Source organism: Neofelis nebulosa, chromosome 4, assembly GCF_028018385.1.
Source record: "Neofelis nebulosa isolate mNeoNeb1 chromosome 4, mNeoNeb1.pri, whole genome shotgun sequence".
Lineage (NCBI taxonomy): Eukaryota > Metazoa > Chordata > Mammalia > Carnivora > Felidae > Neofelis > Neofelis nebulosa.
Genome location: NC_080785.1, coordinates 27,693,079 through 27,716,475, shown reverse-complemented (window position 1 = coordinate 27,716,475; position 23,397 = coordinate 27,693,079). Strand labels below are relative to the sequence as shown.

The following is a 23,397-nucleotide window of genomic DNA, read 5'->3' as shown; positions in this document are numbered from 1 at the left end:
ATAAACATGAAAGTGTTGAAGAAACCACACTAAACTGTTAACATTACCTCAGTAGTGGGCATAAAGGCATGAGGAAGCTGTGTCACTTGGTATCATGACATGTATTATTAACTTTATAGTTTAAAAATAATTTTATTTTATTTATTTTATTTTATTTTTTTTAATTTTTTTTTTTTTAACGTTTATTTATTTTTGAGACAGAGAGAGACAGAGCATGAACAGGAGAGGAGCAGAGAGAGAGGGAGACACAGAATCTGAAACAGGCTCCAGGCTCTGAGCTGTCAGCACAGAGCCTGACGCGGGGCTCGAACTCACGGACCGTGAGATCATGACCTGAGCCGAAGCCGGACGCTTAACCGACGAGCCACCCAGGCGCCCCTAAAAATAATTTTAAAATCTCTGAAAAATGAGAAAAGAAATTTCAAAAAGTGTAATTACAAATTATGCTGTTTCCAAATGACTGTCAGTTGAAGTAAATTGCCCTCCTAATTGTAGTTTAACTAATCACGGATCTGGCCAGGTGCTAGGAAATGTGGAGAGTTTTAAGGCAGAGAGAATAAAGAAATAAATTTAAAATATGTCCAAAAAATCAGGGGCACGTGGGTGGCTCAGTCAGTTGAATGTCAATTCTTTTTTTTTTTTTAATTTTTTTTTTTTTCAACGTTTTTTATTTATTTTTGGGACAGAGAGAGACAGAGCATGAACGGGGGAGGGGCAGAGAGAGAGGGAGACACAGAATCGGAAGCAGGCTCCAGGCTCCGAGCCATCAGCCCAGAGCCTGACGCGGGGCTCGAACTCACGGACCGCGAGATCGTGACCTGGCTGAAGTCGGACGCTTAACCGACTGCGCCACCCAGGCGCCCCGAATGTCAATTCTTGATTTCAGGTCAGGTCATGATCCCAGAGTTGTGGGATCGAGCCCTGCATCAAGCTCTGTGCTGAGCATGGAGCCTGATGAAGATTCTCTCCCTCCCTGTCTCTGTCTCTGTCTCTGTCTCTGTCTCTCTCCCTACCCTCCCCTGCTCACACTCTCTCTCTCTCTCTCAACTTAAAAAAAAAAAAAAGTACAAAAAAATCAAATAATCTGCAGTTGAATCTGACTGACTTTGCCTTTAGTTAATACCTAAGTAACCCTGGGTGACTTACACGACCCCTGTCACTCAAAGCCTGTTTCCTTTGTGTAAAAGGGACAAAACAATTTCAACCTCAAAGGAATACTGTTAGGATTAATGCATGTCGGCACTTATTAGTAAGTTCCTACACCAAGCAATACATGTTAATTTTAATGCTTGTTATTACTGGTAGAGAAAAAATACTCATAAAATAGATTGTAAATATATGTGTGTGTGTGTGTGTGTGTGTATATGAAATATGTATGATCTGAAATATATATGATCAAAAAATAATTGAGCTCTTTGAAATAAAAGAGCAAAAACAATCACTGTTCATATTAGAAACTGACAAGCAAAATGGTTGCCTAGGAAATACAAAATCTTAATGAATATATATACATACACATATAAATATATACATATAAATACTACATATATCACAAATCAAGTAATCCTTACCATCCCAATTTGAAAATGCAATTACACAATAAGGGAAGAATAATGTTTACTTTGCATAGGACACAGATAAAGATTTAGCCTATTCCTTTACAATGAATATGGATTTAACAAAAAAGAGAAAGAGGCAGAGATGGGAAGATATTCAAAAAAAGAGAATATTGATTGATAAAGCCATTTTACTTAGCACAGACTAAACTGTTAACATTAAAAACTGTCCTTACTTGAAAGAGACCGAAAGCTGTCCTCATGTTCTGACTGACATATACCATCAAAACACTGACCGGCTGTCAAATCTGCAGATTCTAAAACCCTATAATTGAAAGAATATAATTTCAAATCAAATTGCATAAAACAAAGTCAATATGATCAGTTCCGTTCTATCCTTAGAATATAAGAAATCACTGAAATTGTATAAAAATTACGTATGTGTGTAGTATACCTTCTTCAGTAGAAAGTCTACAGCTTTCTTCAGAGTATCTGGGAGTTCTAAGATCCCCCAAATTTAAAAAACCTGATTCTACGAAGATATGAGTGAAACAGTAGGATGATGAAATACAGGAAACAAAAGTAAACCAGGAATTTATTGGATGGCATTCTGTCAGAACAATCTTACTCCGGATTCAAAAAGTAAAATACTATGCTCTATATATGGAAATATGAGAAATAAAGAGGTACAACTGATAGAAGATTATTAAAATAGCTAATTTAATTGGCTTTACAAGTCATACTATTTCAATATATTAAAACATAAAAATATTATTTCATTTGAACTTACTGAACAGGTCATTTACTAGAGCTCTTTGAAGACATGCAGAAGATTTATTTTTTATTCCTCTAGAATCCTGGTCAAAAAGTTTCTGTACACAGTGAGCACCAGAAACACTTGACAAAGAAGGGAACTGCATATGTAGCAGGACCTAAGGCATTATTCACTTTCTGGGCACATTTCAAAGTTTTTAAAATATACTCTAAAACATTTCTGTTACCTATTTGATCGGTCCTAGGCACTTTAGAAAGATAATTATTTTTTCATGGCAGGATTAAGTACGTTTGGAATTCTAGATATGTATCAAGTTTTCCAAACTTGAGCTCAGCTCCAGTTTCAACTGTTTGTTGGTGTTACGTGGGGAATGTGACCCATGGTGGAAGAAGAGAATAAGCACACAGAGTAGACATAAGTGCACAAGAACTGTTGGAAACCTGACATTACACCCCTAGCTCTGCTACTGTTTAGCTATTTGAACCTGCAATCACTTGAGTTTGGTTTCATTTGGTTCACCTATTTAGACAAATGGATAATGGCACAGTAGCCTATGAGGACTGATTACAAAGAACTTAGCAAATCCACCCACCCCAGCACAGAACAACAGTATCTTGGAAATCAGCTTAATTAATACCTTATTTACAACTTCTAAATAGGTGTATCATTTGCTTACTTTTTCAGTTGATCCACATCAGAGTTACTTTCTGGCAAGACTCTGATTCCCCGGCCATAACTGGTACCCCCATGGAGATGAAACTCTAGAGCTAACAATGTTGCTTGGTTCTCCAAATTCACTGATTGAAGTTTGGTATGGAGGCTATAAATTCTAAGAAAGCTTCCAACCTAAAAATAGATTATTTAGGATTTAAAAAATGAGAAAAATCGAACAATTTCCGATACATAAAATACTTAACAACAAATATGGGGCACAGACCAACAGTCAAAAGTGCTGACCTATCAGAAAGGATACTGGTATGCGATACTGATGTGTACTGAATATCAGTCTCAAGGGCACTGTATCAAAACCAAAATGTGTTTTTATGTGTGCACGCACATGTGTATATACATATACGTGTTTGTGTATATTTAGGCACGTATATATGTATATACATACACATACGTAGACCCATGTATTTATGTAGATGTGTATATGTAGTATATAAGTGTATGTACATATGCATATTACGTATCTATCTATCTGTATGTTTTTTCCAATGAAAGACATTTCAGAGATACTGAAGTGTGAAATAAAACTGAATCTTAGCAGTGATAAAACACACTAGTTAAGAAACCCATAACCTTGGGGCGCCTGGGTGGCTCAGTCGGTTAAGCGGCCGACTTCGGCTCAGGTCATGATCTCGCGGTCTGTGGGTTCGAGCCCCGCATCGGGCTCTGTGCTGACAGCTCAAGAGCCTGAAGCCTGTTTCAGATTCTGTGTCTCCCTCTCTCTCTGACCCTCCCCCGTTCATGCTCTGTCTCTCCCTGACTCAAAAATAAATAAAACGTTAAAAATCTTAAAAAAAAAAAAAAAAAAAAAAAAAAAAAAAAAAAAAAAAGAAACCTATAACCTAAATCAAACCCAAGCCCTCTATTTGATTTGGAAGCCTGTTTAAGGTTTCTTAACTTGCTTTAGCTACTTGAAGGTAAGATTTCATTAAATACAGTTGCTAAAATACTCTCATTATGAGAATACTAGAAAATATTTTTTAATGCACTATAATAGCAAAAATATCCCCCTATTCCACAAGTTCTATGGAAATAGCAAAAATATCCCCCTATTGCACAAGTTTTATGGAAAGAAAACTTTTGTAATAAGAACTCTTGTCACCATGTGAAATACCTTCTGTGAGTTCAAATACAAAACTAAACCAATTATAATTTTTAACTAAATGTTCTACAATTTTAGATGTTTTATTTAGTCTTAAAAATGTCTTTAACTATAGAGTATTTGTTTAAGGAGAAGACTTAAAATGACAGATGCAGAATGTTTATAAAAGAAATTGACACCTACTCAAAGGAAGAAGCTACATAACCTTTTTCCAACCCAGTCATGTTTTTGTGAGAAGGAGACAGGACATTTAGGTCTTTTTTTCTCTGACTTCTTCCACTGACATACATCTACAACATGGCAGAGGAGCAGGGTAAAAAGAGTCAGAGAAAGAAAACTCCAAAAGAAAAGAAGACAAAACTAGTTTTCCTCATGGTCTCTAAAGTGAGATACTAGAAGAAAAAAAAAACCAAAACATTTCTATTTACTTTTATCTCACTTTTTCTGGATGTTTATTATTCTGTGATTCCTTTTCAAAGTAGGTAGTACACTAGTACACATATAAAAAAAGCACTTAGGGAAGGCCTAAAACATGCAGGGACCTGGCTGGCCCAGTCAGTAGAGCACGTAACTCTTAATCTTGGAGTCCTGAGTTCTAGCCCCATGTTGGGGGAAGAGGTCACGTAAGGAAAAAACAAAACAAACAAACAAACAAAAAAAACAAATTAAAAACCACCTCCCTCTAAATAAAATGCTCCATGTAAATTAAAAAAAAATGCTTTTAAAGGCCTAAACATGGAGAAAGATATCATATTCATAAATAACAAGCTTTAACACTATAAAGATAGTAATTTCCCCCCCAAATTAATTTTTAAAATCAGTATAATTTCAATCAAAATCTCCAGTGTCTTACATGAAATTTGAAAAGCTGATCTGAAAATGCATACAGACGTGAACAGCAAGTCAAGTTTGAAGACTAAACTGCGGGAGTGGGGGGTGGGGGCGGGGGCGGGGAAGGTTTGCTTGATCTGTAGAATCATTTAAAAATAAAGCTGTAATAATTAAGACTCTCTGGTATTAACGCAGACACTTGTATGAACATGGATATATCTTAAAAATATAAAAGAAAAAAGTAAATTACAGAATAATATATATACCTTATGCATTTTTCAGAGAAAAGTACATTATTAAAATAAAAGCATAATAAACCCGGGTGTATATACCTACATGTTAGGATAAATAGAAAGATACTAAGGAGCAAAACATGAGAATGAGCAGACGTACAAAGAAGACTCAACATGTAGAGATTTATGTCCTAAAAATTAAAAGCACCTGAAATTAGTGTGGCAAAACATTTAAAAATACTAAGTTTGAATGGTAGGCACATGGGTATTTATTACACTATCTTTTCCACTACTGTATTTCATAATAAAACAATATTTAAAGACCACGAAAGAATTTATTTATATAACTAGGCTATCAAGATGACAAATTGTTATTTCCACAAATTCCTTCTGGAGGCAGCATTGTATTTTTTTTAAGCTGACTAAATATACCATGAAATGTGCCAGATGCTGTACTATAATAGACACACATTGCTTAGTCTTGTCAGTAATGTGATAAGATTCTAAAATTACAAGTGAGGGAGTCATAACCAAAAATTATAAAAATATACTGTCACAAATTGTGATAAATATCCCTTTCAATGAATATCAAAAAGGAAGCAAAGCAGGGGTGCCTGGGTGGCTCAGTCAGTTAAGCCTACAACTCCTGATTTCAGCTCAGGTCATGATCTCATTCATGGTTGGTCGTGAGATCAAACCCTGTGTTGGGCTCCATGCTGAGCAAGGGGTCTGCTGAAGACTTTCCTCTATCCCTCTGTCCCTCCCCGCTAGCAAAATAAAAAAGCAAAGCAAATGTAGCTATTAAGAAATCACTATCCCTTTAGAAATAATTTAAATCTTCCCTATAAACTATCGAGAAGTTCCCTTTAATAGTTTTAATTACTTGTATATGTCTGAAAATAACCAAACTATACAGGTCTTGGGTCACTGAAGGCCAAAACATAATTATGACTATATATTTTTTATAATTATGTTTAAATTGTGTCAGGATAAGACTGGGGATTAGAAATACACTGCTTTAATTTCTAGACAAAAAGTTTGCGATGTGTGTGTGCTTGTGCACATGTGTGTGTGCCCGCATATAGGTGGGTTTGTGCATGTGTGAATATGTAACACTCAAAAAGCAAAATTTAGGAAGAATGTCAAGGGCGATTTCAACTGTAAAATGTACTGCATATAAAAGCCAATTATATTATACTTAGATTGCCTTCACTGTCTTCTCTTTATTAAAAACATATTTTTTTCCTGTTCCTATGCAACAAAAATACATGTGTTCCATGTATTTCAGTATAAAAATGCAATTTCAAACAGTTGTCTTCAAGCGTTGATAAGAATTCATTTGTATTAATGTCATCTGACTGGGAATTTCTTAAGTTAATATGAAATGGTATAGAGGTTTCCTTAGTATAAATAAAATGTGATGTCAATATACATTAACTAAAAGCTTACAGTTGCCTTACTTATACAGAGAAAATCCCTTCCATTTTTCTATTACAGTGCAGATAAATAATGTAATACTATGTTATCTTTAGAAAAAGATTAAGTGCCTTATATTTTCTTAGCAATGTGCGCTCAGAGCACCCTCTAGTGGGTAAGATAAGGTAAACAAAAAGGGACCTGAAAAAAATTCACAGCTCTCATTGATTTGTTCATTCACTAGCAGGTACTATTTACTTCAGCTTTACTGTAAGAAAAGCACTGTGTTAGGTGTTATTCAAGTCTTGGACAGGTGAGAGGGAATAGGAAAACTTATAAATGCAGCATAGGGAAAGAGAGGAAATTAAATTGTGAAAGCGGAATCTAAAAAAAAAATGCAAATCTTTTTTCATTCAAAACAGAACTCTATCTGTATTTTAAAAAGACTTTGAGGGGCGCCTGGGTGGCTCAGTCGGTTGGGCATCCGACTTCGGCTCAGGTCATGATCTCAAGGTTCGTGGGTTCGAGTCCCACATCGGGCTCTGTGCTGACAGCTCAGAGCCTGGAGCCTGTTTCAGATTCTGTGTCTCCCTCTCTCTCTGACCCTCCCCTGTTCATGCTCTGTCTCTCTATGTCTCAAAAATCAATAAACGCTAAAAAAAAAAAAAAAAAAAAAAAAAAAATAATTAAAAAAAAATAAGACTTTGAATTGACTCTATCATTATGTGTATTTTTGAAATAATCAGTGTAGACAAAATCAGGGAGAAGCATCAAAAATGTATTTTCAACAGTCAATTTTCTCTGATGTTAGGTATGAAAACGTGTACACACACACACACACACACACACACACACACACATACATACATACATATAAAGGACAAGCAAGTTCAGTTATCACCCCTCCTGGACCCAGACTTTAGCCTCATTTATCGATGAGTTGGGGGGGCTTATTTGTAACGCAGTGTTAGAGGAACTATTTCCTTCTCCAAGAACATTTATTTACAAAGGGAGACTGGGCATAAAATTCAGATCGAAAACAGCTGCAATTCACTTTTACTGTTTTCTTCCTATAAGTAGGCCATATAACTTTCTATAAGCAGGCTGTATAACTCCCTAAAGGTAGGATCGAAGCTATTTGCAATAAAGAAAATCATTTCTTTATACTGCTTAAAAGGACTGGCTCTGGAAACCAAACACTACAGATTCACATACAAGTAGCCGCGAAATCTTGGGCTTAACAGCTGACTCCTCAGTTTTCTCATATGTAAAACGGGAATGGTGACAATACTGACTACACAGGATAGTGCTAAATACATCTGAAGTGTTTAACAAATGTTGCTATTATCACTGTTGTTATAATGATGCCATATGTTGCTAGAAAAGATACTTCCAAATAAAAGACACAATACAATGAAGAAAAATATTCCCTAAAATATTAATAATCAAGAAGTGCCACATCTCAACAGTGAGCTTTTACCTAAAAAAACCAGTAACTCAAAAGCAGTGAGCAAATTCTAATAAACTGTACAGTATAAACACACACAATTTATGACATATATTAGAGGTGGATCAACAATTTCTTAAACTAATGAGTAGAAAGTTGTAGGCTAAATTTTCAAAACCCAATTTATAAAGCTTAAATGTTTAAGTTTACAAACATTTTATACAACCATATACCAGAACATTTTTCCTTACTACTTTTATGGTAAAGTTGTGTACAGTCTTAAAATATCCAGGAAATGTTCTTTAATTTTTAAAAGTTATTCAAGCCATTATAATTTAATGAAATGTTCTAATATTTTCCTTTTTCTAATAACTTATTTTAAATACATTTTACAAATAAAAATTAAAGAAAAATAAATTTGGAGTTAATTTCTAGACCTCAAATATCATCTATAAATGTGATTTACCCCCACATTTATAAAAACACAAAATAGAAAACATTTGCTACTCAACATCACCTTCAGAAATTTTGCCACTTGAACATGATTATCATAGACTAAAATGTCTATTGTTAGATTCTGTAGCTGATGGATGTGACTTAAATCTCCTTCAAGTGCAAGGTCTTCTATCAAGACTCTCCAAGATGGGAATGGGGTCCTGGTGCCATCCCATACCTGCCATAACAGGGTAAAGCAAACTTTAATGATCTTTCTGAGCAACAGTGGAGACTTTAAAAAGAACATTATTTTCCGGTAATATAACTTACAAGTATTAAATGTATTCCCCCAAATATCTGCTAAACTTTAAAAATGGTGTATATTCTGGTTGTAAAAGGACTACATAGATATAGGTCATGTAGAAACTATAAAGAAAAAAATTCACACTACCTGGAAAAAAAGTGCTAACACATTGCTGAATTTCTTTATCTGTTTTTCTTCTGTGTATTTATGTGTCTTTTTCTGTTTTTAACTGGCATTATATTCTGCTTTGCATTTCTTAGCTTACTGTCGAGCAATTTATCAGCTAATATAAATATTTTTCTAAAATATGATCGTCAATTGCTTCTTTCATTTTATGCTGTGGATATACAAAAATTTATTAAACTGATCCCTGTACTGGTGATTTGCTATTTTAAATAATTTAAAATACACCTTTATGACTACATCTGCTCATTTTCTTAAGTATAAATCTCTTTTAGGAATGTATTCTAACCTTTGCTTATTTTTTCACTTTGTTTTCATTTGGAAGAGGCTTTTAAAAGTACAGATAGGGGGGCGCCTGGGTGGCGCAGTCGGTTAAGCGTCCGACTTCAGCCAGGTCACGATCTCGAGGTCCATGAGTTCGAGCCCCGCGTCGGGCTCTGGGCTGATGGCTCGGAGCCTGGAGCCTGTTTCCGATTCTGTGTCTCCCTCTCTCTCTGGCCCTCCCCCGTTCATGCTCTGTCTCTCTCTGTCCCAAAAATAAATAAAAAACGTTGAAAAAAAAAATTAAAAAAAAAAAAAAAAAAAAAAAAAAAAATAAAAGTACAGATAGGGGGGGCGCCTGGGTGGCTCAGTCGGTTAAGCCTCTGACTTCAGCTCAGGTCACGATCTCGCGGTCTGTGAGTTAGAGCCCCGCGTCGGGCTCTGGGCTGACGGCTCAGAGCCTGGAGCCTGCTTCCGATTCTGTGTCTCCCTCTCTCTCTGCCCCTCCCCCATTCATGCTCAGTCTCTCTCTGTCTCAAAAATAAACATTAAAAAAAAAAAAAAAACTTAAAAAAAAAATAAAAGTACAGATAGGAATGTTCTGTTTAAGTTAGAGGTTATGAACACAAATGAATGAAAATCGTGCTGGAAAAGGAAAGGACATCTTGGACTGCTACGTATGCCACATTAAGATGAGCATGGGAACATGGGCACAGGAGGAGTATGTGCTCCCCTACCCTTAGGGTGTGAGCTAGCCTGCGTTGTGCTAGGCTTTGAAGAAATGGCTGTGCTTTGTTATAAAAGGGTATGACAAAAGACATCTGGCACGAGATAAGAATGCCTCTGCATGTGAGAAATTTGGCTGGACAAGAGAAGCAGGCTCTCTGAACAGAATACACTCATTTCAGCTGTCTGCCAGCGTGAGCTTACAGAGGAAGTACTGAATAACGTTGGTGACTATTCCAAGTTTCAAATAAACAATCACTGAGTTTGGGTCACTCACCGTTCCCTAAATTATTCAAAGAACCAGGATACACACCCTGGGAGCAGGTACAGTGTATGTCACGAACTTTTTTCTCCACCTGGAATGTGTTCTTTCATACTGTTTTTGTGACTTTTAAATAGCTTTACAGATGAATCTCCCAGCCTTTTGGGGGAGGGGCTGAGAGAGTAGAGTGTAGCTACATTGTTTTTATGCTTCAGTTCTAATCACCTAGAAGTCTTTTTTTTTTTTTTTTAATGTTTTCTGGAACTTTTGTAATTTTGTATCAAAACTTAATCTGTTAGGAATTTGTATCTTATGTACAGATCTGATTCTTTTCTAAATAGATAACAATCACCATTTAGCAATCTGTCTTCATCAATTTGAAATGTTATGTTATTATCATGTATGTCTTGTATGTACAGTGTAAGAGGTTCCTAATCTTTTGATTAACTAATTGCACTATAATTTCAATTACTATAATTTCATAATATGCTTTAATATCAGATATCTGAGGTTTTTTTAATCAAGCTTTTCTTGTTTTATTCTTGACCATTTAATGTTTCTAATAAATTTTAGAATTACAGTCAATTTAGAAAAATTGGTTTTAATTAAAATGGCATTTTATTCTTTAAGAAAGAATAAAAAAATATTTGAATATGCTCAATGAAGTTTTGTAGTTTTCTTCACAGAATATCAGGGATTTCTTTCATGTATTGGCTTGTTTCACAGTTGATGTGACTTTGAAAGAACTTTCGTTCACGTATATGTTCTATTTATTACTGATAGGTACCAAAGCTACATTTTACTAATATTTAAACCAGTTATCTCATTGAATAATTTTATTAATCCAAATAGCCTTTCAGTTCATTGTTTGGGTTTTACATCTTGTGACTAATGACCTTCTCTTTTTCTTTCTTTTAAAAGAGTTCTAGCTCTGGGGTGCCTGGGTGGCTCAGTCGGTTGAGCGTCCGACTTCGGCTCAGGTCATGATCTCACGGTCTGTGAGTTCGAGCCCCACGTCGGGCTCTGTGCTGACAGCTCAGAGCCTGGAGCCTGTTTCAGATTCTGTGTCTCCCTCTCCCTCTGCCCCTCCCCCGCTCATGCGCTCTCGCTCTCTCTCTCTCTCTCTCTCTCTGTCAAAAATAAACATAAAAAAAAATTTTAAAGAGTTATAGCTCTCATTTTTTTTTCTTAGTGAATTTCTTAAGATTTCCTGAAAAATATTAGGTAACAGAAAATAGTGGGTATTTTTGTCTTGTTCCTGGCATTACTGACTCCAAATTTTGAACACTAAATATTTTGTTTGATTACAAGAGAAATTTTTTATCAAGTTAGGGAGGCATACTTCTAATTCTAAACATTTGACATAATTTGCTAAACATTTTCACAAATCTATTGAACATTCACCAAGAGGAATGTAATTTTCCTAAAGTTATCCTAAAATTAATTCCTTAAATTTCTGATTTCTAAAATAAACCATGGATTGCAGTGTATTACTGTTTTAATACATTATTGGTGTAACATGTCTACTGGTATGATTAAAATGAACTAGTATCATAGTTACTAATAAAGGAATCAATATTGGTATCATATCCATGTTCAGACTGGATATGAGACCAGTGTTACTGAAAATAATTATGTTGTTGCATTCCATGCTTTCCACAACTCACTTGGAATAATGTCTGGCTCCTTTTGTGCTTAAAACATAATTTAAAAAGTTATTTCTGCTGTGTGATAGGAAAATCAATCTCAGAAAAACAAATCACTCAAAATTCAATTTTCCAGAGGTAATGAGTAAAATATTGCTATATATTCTTCCTAATATATTTTTACTATGCATATAATACATTTTAGTATATAAAACTGCATTAATCTCTAAATAGAATATTATAAATATCTATCTTAGTAACTATACATCTACAATGTCATTTTATTGTAACAGAGTATTCCATAATATGGAAACACTTCACACAATTAATTCTCCATTGTTAGTATGAGTTTTCTAATTTTTGTTACTGCAACGTAAGAATATTCTCTTAAATTCATTTTTCCACATTTACGAAGTAAATTTAGAAAATTTACAAAAATAAATTTACAAAAATAAAATTGTTGAGTCAAAGAATATACACAGACTTCTGAGATTTAAATTGTCTTCAAGAAAGTCTTACATTCACTTCCGAATGCTGTGTTTTAAAATAACATCTACATAAAAGCTGTTTTCACTTATCTGAAAAGGCTATCTATAAAAATGGAATGCAGGCATATGTTTTGTTGCTTTAGAATGAACGTACATTCTGCCATGTCAGCTAAAAGGTGGCAGATTTTATCCCAGAATTTAAGAATTTTCTACACAGCAGTGAAAAGATGGAGTATATTCTGCACAGCATATTATATGCCATTGGAAGTATTCAGTGCCTATCAAATGTTCAACTGTTAAGGATGTCACTTTGGGCATCCAAAGTGTGATCAGTATGACTGGCTGACCTATGATTTCTTCTAACTTTGGATGATTTTACTTTGCTTTAACTTCAGATGTCATACTTGACTTACCTACCTTTTTTACAGCATGTAATTACTTTTCTCAAAGTATTTCACATGTATATATGTATGCTATTTTCAACTTTAAAAACTTCATATTTCATTCAATAACTTTTATCTTCACCAACTCCTTAATAAGGGCAAGGTATAAATGATAATAAAGCTAAACCCAATACTTGTCCAAGTGCCACGGTACAGTTTCTTGTCCTGTTGTTTCATAGAGTCAGAAGCTAAAGAAATAACCATAGGCACGGAGCTGAAGCAGTGTTTGTTTAAACGCATTCTGACTAGGGTGGGTAGGTGAGGTTAATATTGGACAACTGTCTTTTTCAGAAGCTATTCATGAGTAAATTGGGGTAGGTGTAAAGAAAGATTCGATAGGTCTTACTTTACTTTTTAAAATCCTTCTGATTTAAAAACAAAACATAACAAGAACAAAAATAAACACTTCAAAACCATCTGTGATTTACCCATGAGGCAGGCAGTGAAATGACATGGGAAGAGAAGCCAACATCAATGAACCAAGAAAATAAATGAGAAGCAAGGTTACCTTGACAGGGAAGCAGAAATATGCATACATAAAATTGTAACTGAAATATAACAGTAGAAAACAACTCCATATTTTATTAATATTAAAATAAGAAATATATAAATAAACCATAACCTATATTTAAACTATTGACAATACTATTTTTCTCTGGATGCATAAAAAAAGAGAAGTTCAAGAGTAGAGCTGCATGAATATCTATGCTCATCAAAAATGGTAAGTTAGATTTAAAGTTCTTAATATAATACAATAGTGGGCATACTTATTCCTTCAGAATGCTGAGCTATAAGCTCTTTATAGATATGTAGGTGGTGCTAACTTATAATTTCAAGTATTTAAAATACCTACCTTTAGAAGAAATGATGCTCCATCCACTTCGGCTTTGCCCAAGAGCTGACAAGTCAGGTCAAAATACTGCAGGGGCTGAACATCACACAATTTTACTAATGTTGAAGAAGGTGAAATATGAGTAGATGCCCAAACACGTAAAGCTTCTACCATTCTGTGGTCCTCCGCGGTGAAGTTAAAATACTTGCTTGAAGTACGGGGTATGATAGGAGCTCCCAAAGTTCCCTCAAATGTCAAAGAGGCAAAGCCAGAGCTGGTGATACCTTGAGTCTCCTTTTTATATACTTGGATCTAAGAAAGTCGGGCAAAGTAGAAAACAGAATAGCTTACTGATGCAGAACCCGAAAAGTAAGACACTTGAGGGATTATAAAATCTTGCCAGCACAGTTAATAAAGAATATAAGCAATTAATATATTTCATTTAATTACCATATGAAATTATAAAATCAACCAGGCTATATCAAGGTCCACTGTGTAACATTTATTTCTATTTTTTAAAGGTCTAGGTGGTCAACCCCTTGATCCTATCAAGCTTGCACTTTCACAATTGTTACTTTTCTTATTAAGGTATAATTTACAAAAGGAAAAAGGATAGTGACCATTACTTATGAATGTTACGAGGAAAACTAGAACACTTAAAATACAGGACTTCAAAGTGAACAAAACGCAAGAGGCTAAGGTTTCATCAGTCTGACTGAGAGGCAAGACAGTGACAAAGACTTTGGCTTTCAGGTTCTGAGGCTCTGCTATTACATGCATATGCATTTATGATGCTTACATCTTCTTCATAAAGCAATCGTTTTGTCTTTATGAAATGCCCCCCCCCCCTTTTAATCTGTAATATTCTGTCTGATATTAATATAGTGATTTCATTTTCCTTATGTTTATTGTTTGCTTGGTATATCTTTTCTACAGTTTTGCAACTTGCCTGTTGGTGTGGGGAGTGGTGTTTGTTCTTGCTTTTTTATTTGGTCTATTTTTTTCTTCCTTGCAAAAGGAATGTTTAGTCCATTTACATAAAATTACTGATACGGTTATATTTAAGTCTACTGTCTTGTTTTCCTTTTGTATCCCCCCTCCTTTTTGCTCTTTAAAACTTTTGTTCTTCTACTGTTCTTTTCCCATCTTATTTTGACCTTATTAGTGTTCTGTTTACTTCCTCTGAGTTATGAATGAATCTTTACCGCAAAGTCTATTTGGAATCAGTATTGTTCTACTACATAATGACTAGTTTCCAGGTCACATTTCCACTTGCCCATATCCTGTTTTACACTTTCTACTGAAAGTATTATTGAAAGTATTATCTGAAGATAATAACTTTTCAGTGGTATAATTCCTTTTAACTATCCTTTGTGCTATTATTCATATTTTTCTACTATTTTATAAACTCCATCTTCCAATGTTATTATTATTTTTTTAATAGCCATTTATCTTTTAGTGAAATTTTGGGAAGAAATACAAAACATTATCTTTCACCATTTTCTTTTTTTAGTTTTGGTCATTTCCTAATCATCAAAAGTTTCTGGCTGGTAGCATGCTTTTCTGTCCTGAATAACCATCCTTTAGCGTTTACTTGTACTGAAGATACACTGGCTGGGGATTCTCACATTTTTGAAAAATATTTTCTTTGGATACAAAATTCCAGGTGAATACATTTTCTATCACCACTTTTATCATTGCTTTGTTCTTCGGGCACCATCATTTCAGGTAAGAAATCAAAGATGGCTGGTATTGTTTCTTATGTGGAATGTGTTATTTCTCTGCCAGCTCATTTCAAGATTTTTTAAATCTTTTTCAATGATTTCACAGTGACTTGTTTAGATGTGCTTTTTCTCTGAGGTGCCAGCATGGAGTGCACCAAATTTCTAACAGCTGTAAGTCAATGTTTTCCATCAAATTTGGAAAAATTCTAGTCCTTTCTATTTATTTCTATAAATATATTTTTTCCCATTCACACTGTTTTCTTGTGCATCTCAAATGACAGGTTTCACCATTTGATATTGTTCCACAATCTTTAAGTAAATATGATATATCTAATCTATTTAGCTTATCTAGTAAATTTTCATTAATAAAAATATTAATATATATACTCACTAAAAGATATTAGACTGTTTACGGCAGCATAATATCCTCAAACTGAAAACTAATTAAACGTTCCACAAAATATATACATTCTGATGCATTCACACGACAGAATACCTCTTACCGATGAAAGTGAACAAAGTAAAATTATACGCAGTAACATGGTTGAATCACACGGGCATAAGCCAGACATTGAAAACAAAACAAAACCTGAAGTCTATTCTCTTTATATAAAGAGCAAACAGAGATGAAACTAATGTATGTTGTTTGAAGTTATGAGAGTATTTCTGGATGGGGTATGAAGGAAGTTTCCGAGTGCTAGTTACAGACTATACTTACATTGTGAACTGAGAGACGTACGTCTACTTCAGTTAAACAACAGCAAGAATAACAACCAAAAACATTAGGAGGGAAGAGTGCACTCTCAGAATACAAATACTATAGGAAACAACAGTATGTGAGAAATGATAACACTATGATGATAATATTTCTATTTCTCTTTTAATATTACAAAAATATTCTCTACTACTCTTCTATTCTCAGGAGAAGGGCCTTAAGAGATCAAGATAGCTAATTCTTACCATAACTAAGAATAGAACACACCCAGAATATTGTGCCCACTTCATGAGCATCTCACTGACCATGAGGGACACAGAATAACTGAAGCATGAGAAGAAAAAAGACAATCAAGATAATGAAAGAGTTGCATGGAAATCTTCATGTAACAAGAGGAAAAGATGAAAGGACAAAACTACTTAAAACCTACGGACTGAAAATATTACAGTACTGAATTTTTTAAAAAATCAGATAGTATTTAATAGCTGTACTTTCATAATAAAGGTGGGTTTTTTTTACCTTTACTTGTTTAACTGCTTAGCATAATTTTGTAAGAACTGAAATATGTTCATGTTTTAATAAATTTTTCATAAAGATCAACTTACTTTGATTTTATACTCACATCTCAATGCTTTCACTGTACTTGAATTAACACAATCTCCCAATCTTTGTGTAAGTTTTTAATAAAAAAGTAAAACAAAACAAAACCCCAGCGGCCTAGGGCTTTTTTTTTCTTTAAACCCAACTCTACCTGGAAAACCTTTAAACCATCAATCTATCTTTAGAAGTGAGAAGAGGAAATGCAACTAGTCTTAATCATGGCAACTAACACATTTCTGTGGAAAGAAGGCACACAGTTTGTCCAAATGAGATTTCTTAATATTCATTATTTGAAGTCTAGTATTATTTACATTTCTTCTTATCTCTTGAAATGGCTGATGCCATGTTCCACCACAGCAACCACATAATTAGTGCTAACTAGTACTAATGAAAAATACAGAGCCCTCTTCAAATACATATGAGTTTGGACAGTATGAATTTTACCTTCAGCCTGTGAAAGCGAACAATATCTCCATTTTTATAAATTATTGGTAGGGCTTCGTAACTTCCACTGAAGAGCAGGCAAGTTAACTTTACATTTGTCTGGTCCACAATTGTTACAACTGAGCAATAATCTGGAAAACATAAAAATATTTTACCTTTTGGTATTTCAAAGAATTTGACAAAATAAGAATATGGGTGAATTCAAAACACCAAACAAATTTTTATCCCTCCTTTTAATTAAGCCTTCTGAGAACAGGATCAAAACATAGGGACATTTTCTTGGCTTTCAAAATGCACTGCCAAATTATTTTGCAACAGTATTCCACAAAAATTTTAGAAAATTTAGTAAAACAAAAATAAAAATCCTAATTAATATAAATTATCTGGAGGGGCAGGACTTTTATATTATTTCAAAGTTTAGAAATCATGAAACATTCAAATAACATAATTTATAAAATAATAAAAGTTAGGGTGAAAACAAAAGACTAGAAGGTATTTGAAGTAAATGTGATGGAAAATCAATATTCTGCATGAAAATCCTATGAAAACTGAGTATAAAACCCAGAATTTCACAGTGACTATGTAATTCAAGTGAACAAACAACTCCTAGAAAATTATAGTAACAAAAACAAACTCAAAAGAAAAAAATGAAGATTTGTCAGTTCCTTACAGAAGATTACACGTTAGAACAAGAAACTGGCAAAAAACAAAAAACAAAAAACAAAGAAACCACTAATAATACTTGGGTTGCTATGAAAATGAAAACTTCAAATACTGGTGGTAGTAAAAACTGTAATAGATGCTACTCTGAGATATGCATGTTTCAGAAAGTTGCACACTGAGGAAATGTGTCGACTTTAGCTCTTCCCAGTACCCTAGTAATTACAGTACTGGGATAGAAAAGAATAAACCCAGACCGTGAAGGAAGAGAAAAGAGAAGGAGTGACAGAGCAGGGGAGAAGGTAGCAACATGTTACAGGAAGATGGGAAAACAAATGGTTAGGGATAAAATAAACAGGGAGGCTGAAATCCAGAAGATAGTATAAAGTGGCTGGAATAAAGATAGAAGCCACGGGGATTAAGGGTGGGAGTGAAAAGTAGAGTCAAATCAAGGTTAATTAAAAGTTTACATACAGAACTGTTTCAGTAACCACTTGTCCTGACCTCTATTGCCCAGGAAAATGATTTCAGGTAGGGAGGCACTGTATTTAAACCTAGCACTTCCAGGAACACAGGCTGCTTTCCAAGGACATTTTTCACTGATTAACCAGAGGGTGCTAAGTCTTCCAATCTGGGTGTTATCACCCAGAATAAATCCTTCCATGTTATCACTTTAGGGGGCCTGCAGCCTGATGGGCAGCCCTCTTTTCACCCACCCTAGAATGACACTGTCAACCAACATGCCCTATGCAAGTACTATTTGTCTCTATCAGATTTCCCATTCAAGGAGGAGATCAATTAGAAAAGCAATCTTGAAAAAGAACAATCTAAGACTGCATCACAATCTCAGATTTCAAGATAGACTACAAAGCTGTAGTAATCAAAACTGTATAAAAACAAAGTACTTATACACAAAGCAAACAAGATGAATGTTTATAACCTAAAACAAGCCATACCTACATTTTAAAATGTAAAGCCAGGAAACAATTATGGTAAAATAAATATCTGGCAAAAATAAAAAGGAAGGAAGGAAGGAAGGAAGGAAGGAAGGAAGGAAGGAAGGAAGGAAAGAAGGAAGGTAGGAAGGTAGGAAGGCAGACAGGAAGAAGGGAAGGACAGACTAATGGGCCAAGGGAGGCAGAGGGAGAGAAAGAAGGGAGGGGCAGAGAATAGAAATGGGAGGGGAAAGGGAGGAGACGGGGAAGAGAGAGTTAAGGAAGGAGGGAGAAAAAGAAACCTGATTCTGTGAAGAGGGGGAAATAATTCAGAAAACATTAAAAAAAAAAAGAAAACTTAAAATCAGGAGTGCTGGCTGGTTGTTAAGTGTCCCACTCTTGATTTTGGCTCAGATTATGGCCTCACAGTTCCTGAGATGCAGCCTGGCCTTGGGCTCTGGGCCTCACAGCTCAGAGCCTGCTTGGGACTCTCTCTCCGCCCTCTCTCTCTCTCTCTGCCCCTCCACTGTTCATACTCTCTCTCTCTCTCTCTCTCAAAATAAACATTTTAAAAATAAATAAAATCAAAACCTTGATAAGCATCTTCAAACAGCAAAAATTATTACATCTTCATTTCTTGATACACCAGCAGGATCCACTGGGCCCAAATTTATATTCAGAATTTCCTTTCTTAGTACCTCTACTCATGAGGAGTGTTGTTTCACGGTTTGTTTTTTTTTTTCTTAGCAGTCTTACAAAAAAATCAAAGACCAATTTTACTTATTTTTAATAGAATATAAACATTCTTGTTTGCAATTATCATATGGCCTTATTGTACCCTTTTATAAATCTAAGATGTATTAGGAGACCTTAGCTATATTTCTATATGTTGAAATATTTTGCTATTTCATTACTCTAGTAATTAGTTCATTATTCCTACCTATGCTATAAAATACTAAATTGATTTTTTAAATGGAAAAAATGAGGGCCCTGCTTAGAAGACAGACACAAGAGTGAAATGAAGCATCCCCAATGCATTGCACTGCTCAAGTATTGTAACACCTTTCAAGGAGACAAAGTTCAGAGACACTAACTGGAGTTTCTTCTTCTTTATATAAATGCTGTTAAGAATTAAGAACTGAACAGTTAAGTGTCCGACCTCTTTTCAGGTCTGATCTCACTGTTTGTGAGTTTGAGCCCCACATGGGGCTCTGTGCTGACAGCTCAGAGCCTGGAGCCTATTTCAGACTCAGTGTCTCCCTCTCTCTCTGACCCTCCCCCACTTACTGAGAAATTTTTGCCAATAGTCACCGGGAAGGAAATTGACAGAGCCAGTCCCTTCACCATGATTAGATGAATCAAAAGCTAAACACAAAGACAGGAGCACTTTAGATCTCACTGCCAACAACGAATGTACTTAGAATACAACACAAATGCTCCGAAGGTTTTAAATTTCATAAAATTCCATGACAGACAAAACATAGGGCAAAGAAATTACAAGTCCATCAAAATCCGATTCAGGTATGCACCATCAAACTTGACTTTTTTTTTTTTTTTTTACATTTTTCTTGACAGCTTCTGCAAAATCACACATTGCAGATTCATATGTAATACAATGAGCAATCTCACACATCATATTTGTATTGGAGAACTATTTACTACTTATATTCATAATGTGATTTTAAGTTGTAGTAATCCTACAACATTCTTCTTGCTTTAAATGCTTCAAAATGAGCCACATGTAAACTGGGGCTACAAAGCAAAAACAAAACTGCACATTTAGCGGGCGTAAGTAATAATAGCTGAATTTAAACGTTAGCTAAGATGAACTGACATAGTACCAGCCTTGCAGCACATACACAATATTGAGGAATAAATGAAAAAACCAAAATATTAATTTAAAAAAGGCTTAATCTAAACCTCAAAATATTGGAACCTGTCTCATTGTTTTACTTTTCCTAAGAAAATGTCAGCTTTCTAAAAAATGACTTGGTGGGCTACAAAGGACTCCAGGTGACACTCTGAGAAACACTGCATAGGCCCATCATCTATAGGGTCTAGCTTTTGCAGTGCCTTCCTGCAAATTAGAAAAAAGCCTCCCTTTTTCTAAGAAATACTACACAACCTGAAGAGCTTTCCAGAGGACTTTTACTGAGCCCAAGAGAGAAGCAGGCTTCACTGCACCTACACGTGCATCTGCATTCCAGTCTTTTCGCATAAACCCGAAGAGGAACAGATATGGCACTTGCAATGTACACGTTCCTTCTCCAGGCCTTTCCTCCCAGGCTCCCTAGGAATCAGGTTCAGAGCGAGGGTGGTGAGGGTGTCAGGTTTAGAGCTGGGGTGGGAATGGAGGCGGAGAGAGAAAACCTCAGGGGATGCCCAAAGAGCATCGCAACAGGTGTGTGTCTGCCAGGTGTGTCGGTGTATGCTCAGAGTTCGGAGTCCATAAATGAAATGGGGCCACGTGCTGGTACAGATTTATGCAGAAGAGTGCTCCCCAGCTGCATCAGGACTTGAGTGGGGGGCCTGAAATCTCCACACCTGCATGTTTTCATGTAAGTGGTTCCATGTGGATGAAAGTGGCATCTCCTTAAACGGAGCACACTGGGCACCACATATCTGAGCTATCATATGCTAAGTGCCTGTTCCTTACTCTTCTCTTTTCCAAGTTTGTTTATTTTGAGAGAGAGCGAGAGAGAGAGCAAACAGGGGAGAGACAGAGAGAGAGAGAGAGACAGAAAAAGAGAGAGAGACATGGAGAGAATCCCAAGCAGGCTCCGTGTTGCCAGTGCTGAGCCGGATGCGGGGCTCAATCTCAAAGAAGCTCACGAATGGTGAGATCAAAAGTCGGACACTTAACCGACTGAGCCACCCAGATGTCCCCCTTACTCTTTCTCTTGGCTTATATATTTTCTTTTTAAAGTATCATCTGTGACTTTTAGCAAGTTTAAGCCAAACAGACCCACCATGTGTTCATATTTTATTTTTTCTTATTTTTTGAGAGAGAGCATACACACCCATGCACGTGCAGGGGAGGGGCAATGGGAGAGAGAGAGAAAATCTTAAACAGGCTCCACACCCAACACAGAGCCCAATGTGGGGCTCAATCCAGGACCTTGAGACAATGACCTGAGCTGAAATCCAGAGCTGGACAGTTAACCAACCGAGCCACCCAAGCACACCCCTTTAATAAAATGTTATTAACAAAGAAAGAAAACAAAAATTCACATTCAAGAAAACAAAAGACATTAAAAAAAAAATCTGTCCAATAATTTTCTCTCAATTGCAATAAAAACAACAATCTAAATGAAATATTAAATAGCTTTCAAAAGGTTCTTTCAAATAGCACTTGATTTATGACATGACTGGAAACCAAGCTACCCATTTTAACAAATACTAACGAGGCAAACTGCTAAATGTTTTATTTTCCTGCTTCAAAGTGTCTTACCAAATAATCCATCAAAAATGATTGTATATTTAAAGTACTTATTTTCCCCATGCCTCATTTTTGGCTCATTCTCAAATGAAGGAAAAATAACTTGTGAAATTACAACTTACAACTTCATATTTTAATAATAAAGCTACAAAGCCAAAAGATAATTGTTTTCTTGATAGCTAACACCAGCAGGAAAGATAGGAAGAGTAGAAAGAACTTTAATAAATCAGTATTCTTACCTTACCTACATAGTACATTTAGGTGCTAATATAAAGATAAATATAAATTCCTTAAAATGTTTTAAAATAATAAAATATATATTTAAACCTTTGAGAAAGTCTTGACTTTAATGCTTTAGCAAGACTTCATACGTAAACCGTTGACTAAGTATTTACTTTAACTTCACGTAACCTGATATAAATCTGGAGAAGATAACAAATGATAAACTAGGTCCTATATTCTGCAATGCTGAGTAACTCACCTAATTTCATCAATATGATTAAGTGTAAACTGCCTTGAAGTTTTAGAATAAGAGGAAGCTGGTAGTTTAATCAAAGAAGCATACATGCATAAATTATACAATCCACAAAAAAAATTCCTCCATGAAAGTTATTTCATCTCCTTTTACCAATTACAGTACTATTTATAAACCAATCAGTATTTCAGTAAGTTTCTATTTCTATAAAAGTTTATTACCGAAAACCCAACTAAAAATTATAAAAGGCAAATCGCTAAATCAACACAATATTATATGCTACAATCTTACTTGTTTTACAAGTTTATCTGTTTTACTATACAAAATATAATAGCACTCCCTTAATTATGCTGGTGTGAAGTTACATTAATTTTCCCTCATGTTTTAATCATATTGGTAAAGATAAGGAAAGACAGGAAAGAAAGCATAAACATTATGTTAGAGATATACATGCTTGTATGAGTACACATACAGATTAAATACGAATTAGGTAGGTAGGTATGTAAGCTGATATTCTGTGAGTTCCTAAGTGTCATTCTGGAATTACATCTGGAGGAGTTTTACATTTTACCCCACATACTGAGAAACCACAGTAGATGGTATACCTAGGTGTAAGGATTTATACTAAGACTAGCAATGGCCTCTATCTTCACAGCATTTGTATTTAAAATAAGAAAGGCACAACAATAATAATTTTTAAAATAACTATCAAAGTGTATTAATATTCAGCAATAAA

General features: G+C 35.0%; 1 protein-coding gene across 3 annotated transcripts in view; it reads right to left on the bottom strand.

The window, feature by feature from the left end:
• Positions 1–23,397, bottom strand: part of POT1 (protection of telomeres 1) — an 83,401-nt gene that overhangs the window by 24,664 nt on the left and 35,340 nt on the right. For all 3 annotated transcript variants that reach the window (XM_058724424.1, XM_058724422.1, XM_058724423.1), the window contains exons 8-12: positions 17,153–17,283; positions 13,691–13,981; positions 8,607–8,762; positions 3,008–3,177; positions 1,793–1,881 (exon numbers count right to left, since the gene is read on the bottom strand). In XM_058724424.1, coding sequence (XP_058580407.1) covers positions 1,793–1,881; positions 3,008–3,177; positions 8,607–8,762; positions 13,691–13,981; positions 17,153–17,283 — 837 coding nt within the window. The remainder of the gene's footprint in view (positions 1–1,792; positions 1,882–3,007; positions 3,178–8,606; positions 8,763–13,690; positions 13,982–17,152; positions 17,284–23,397) is intronic.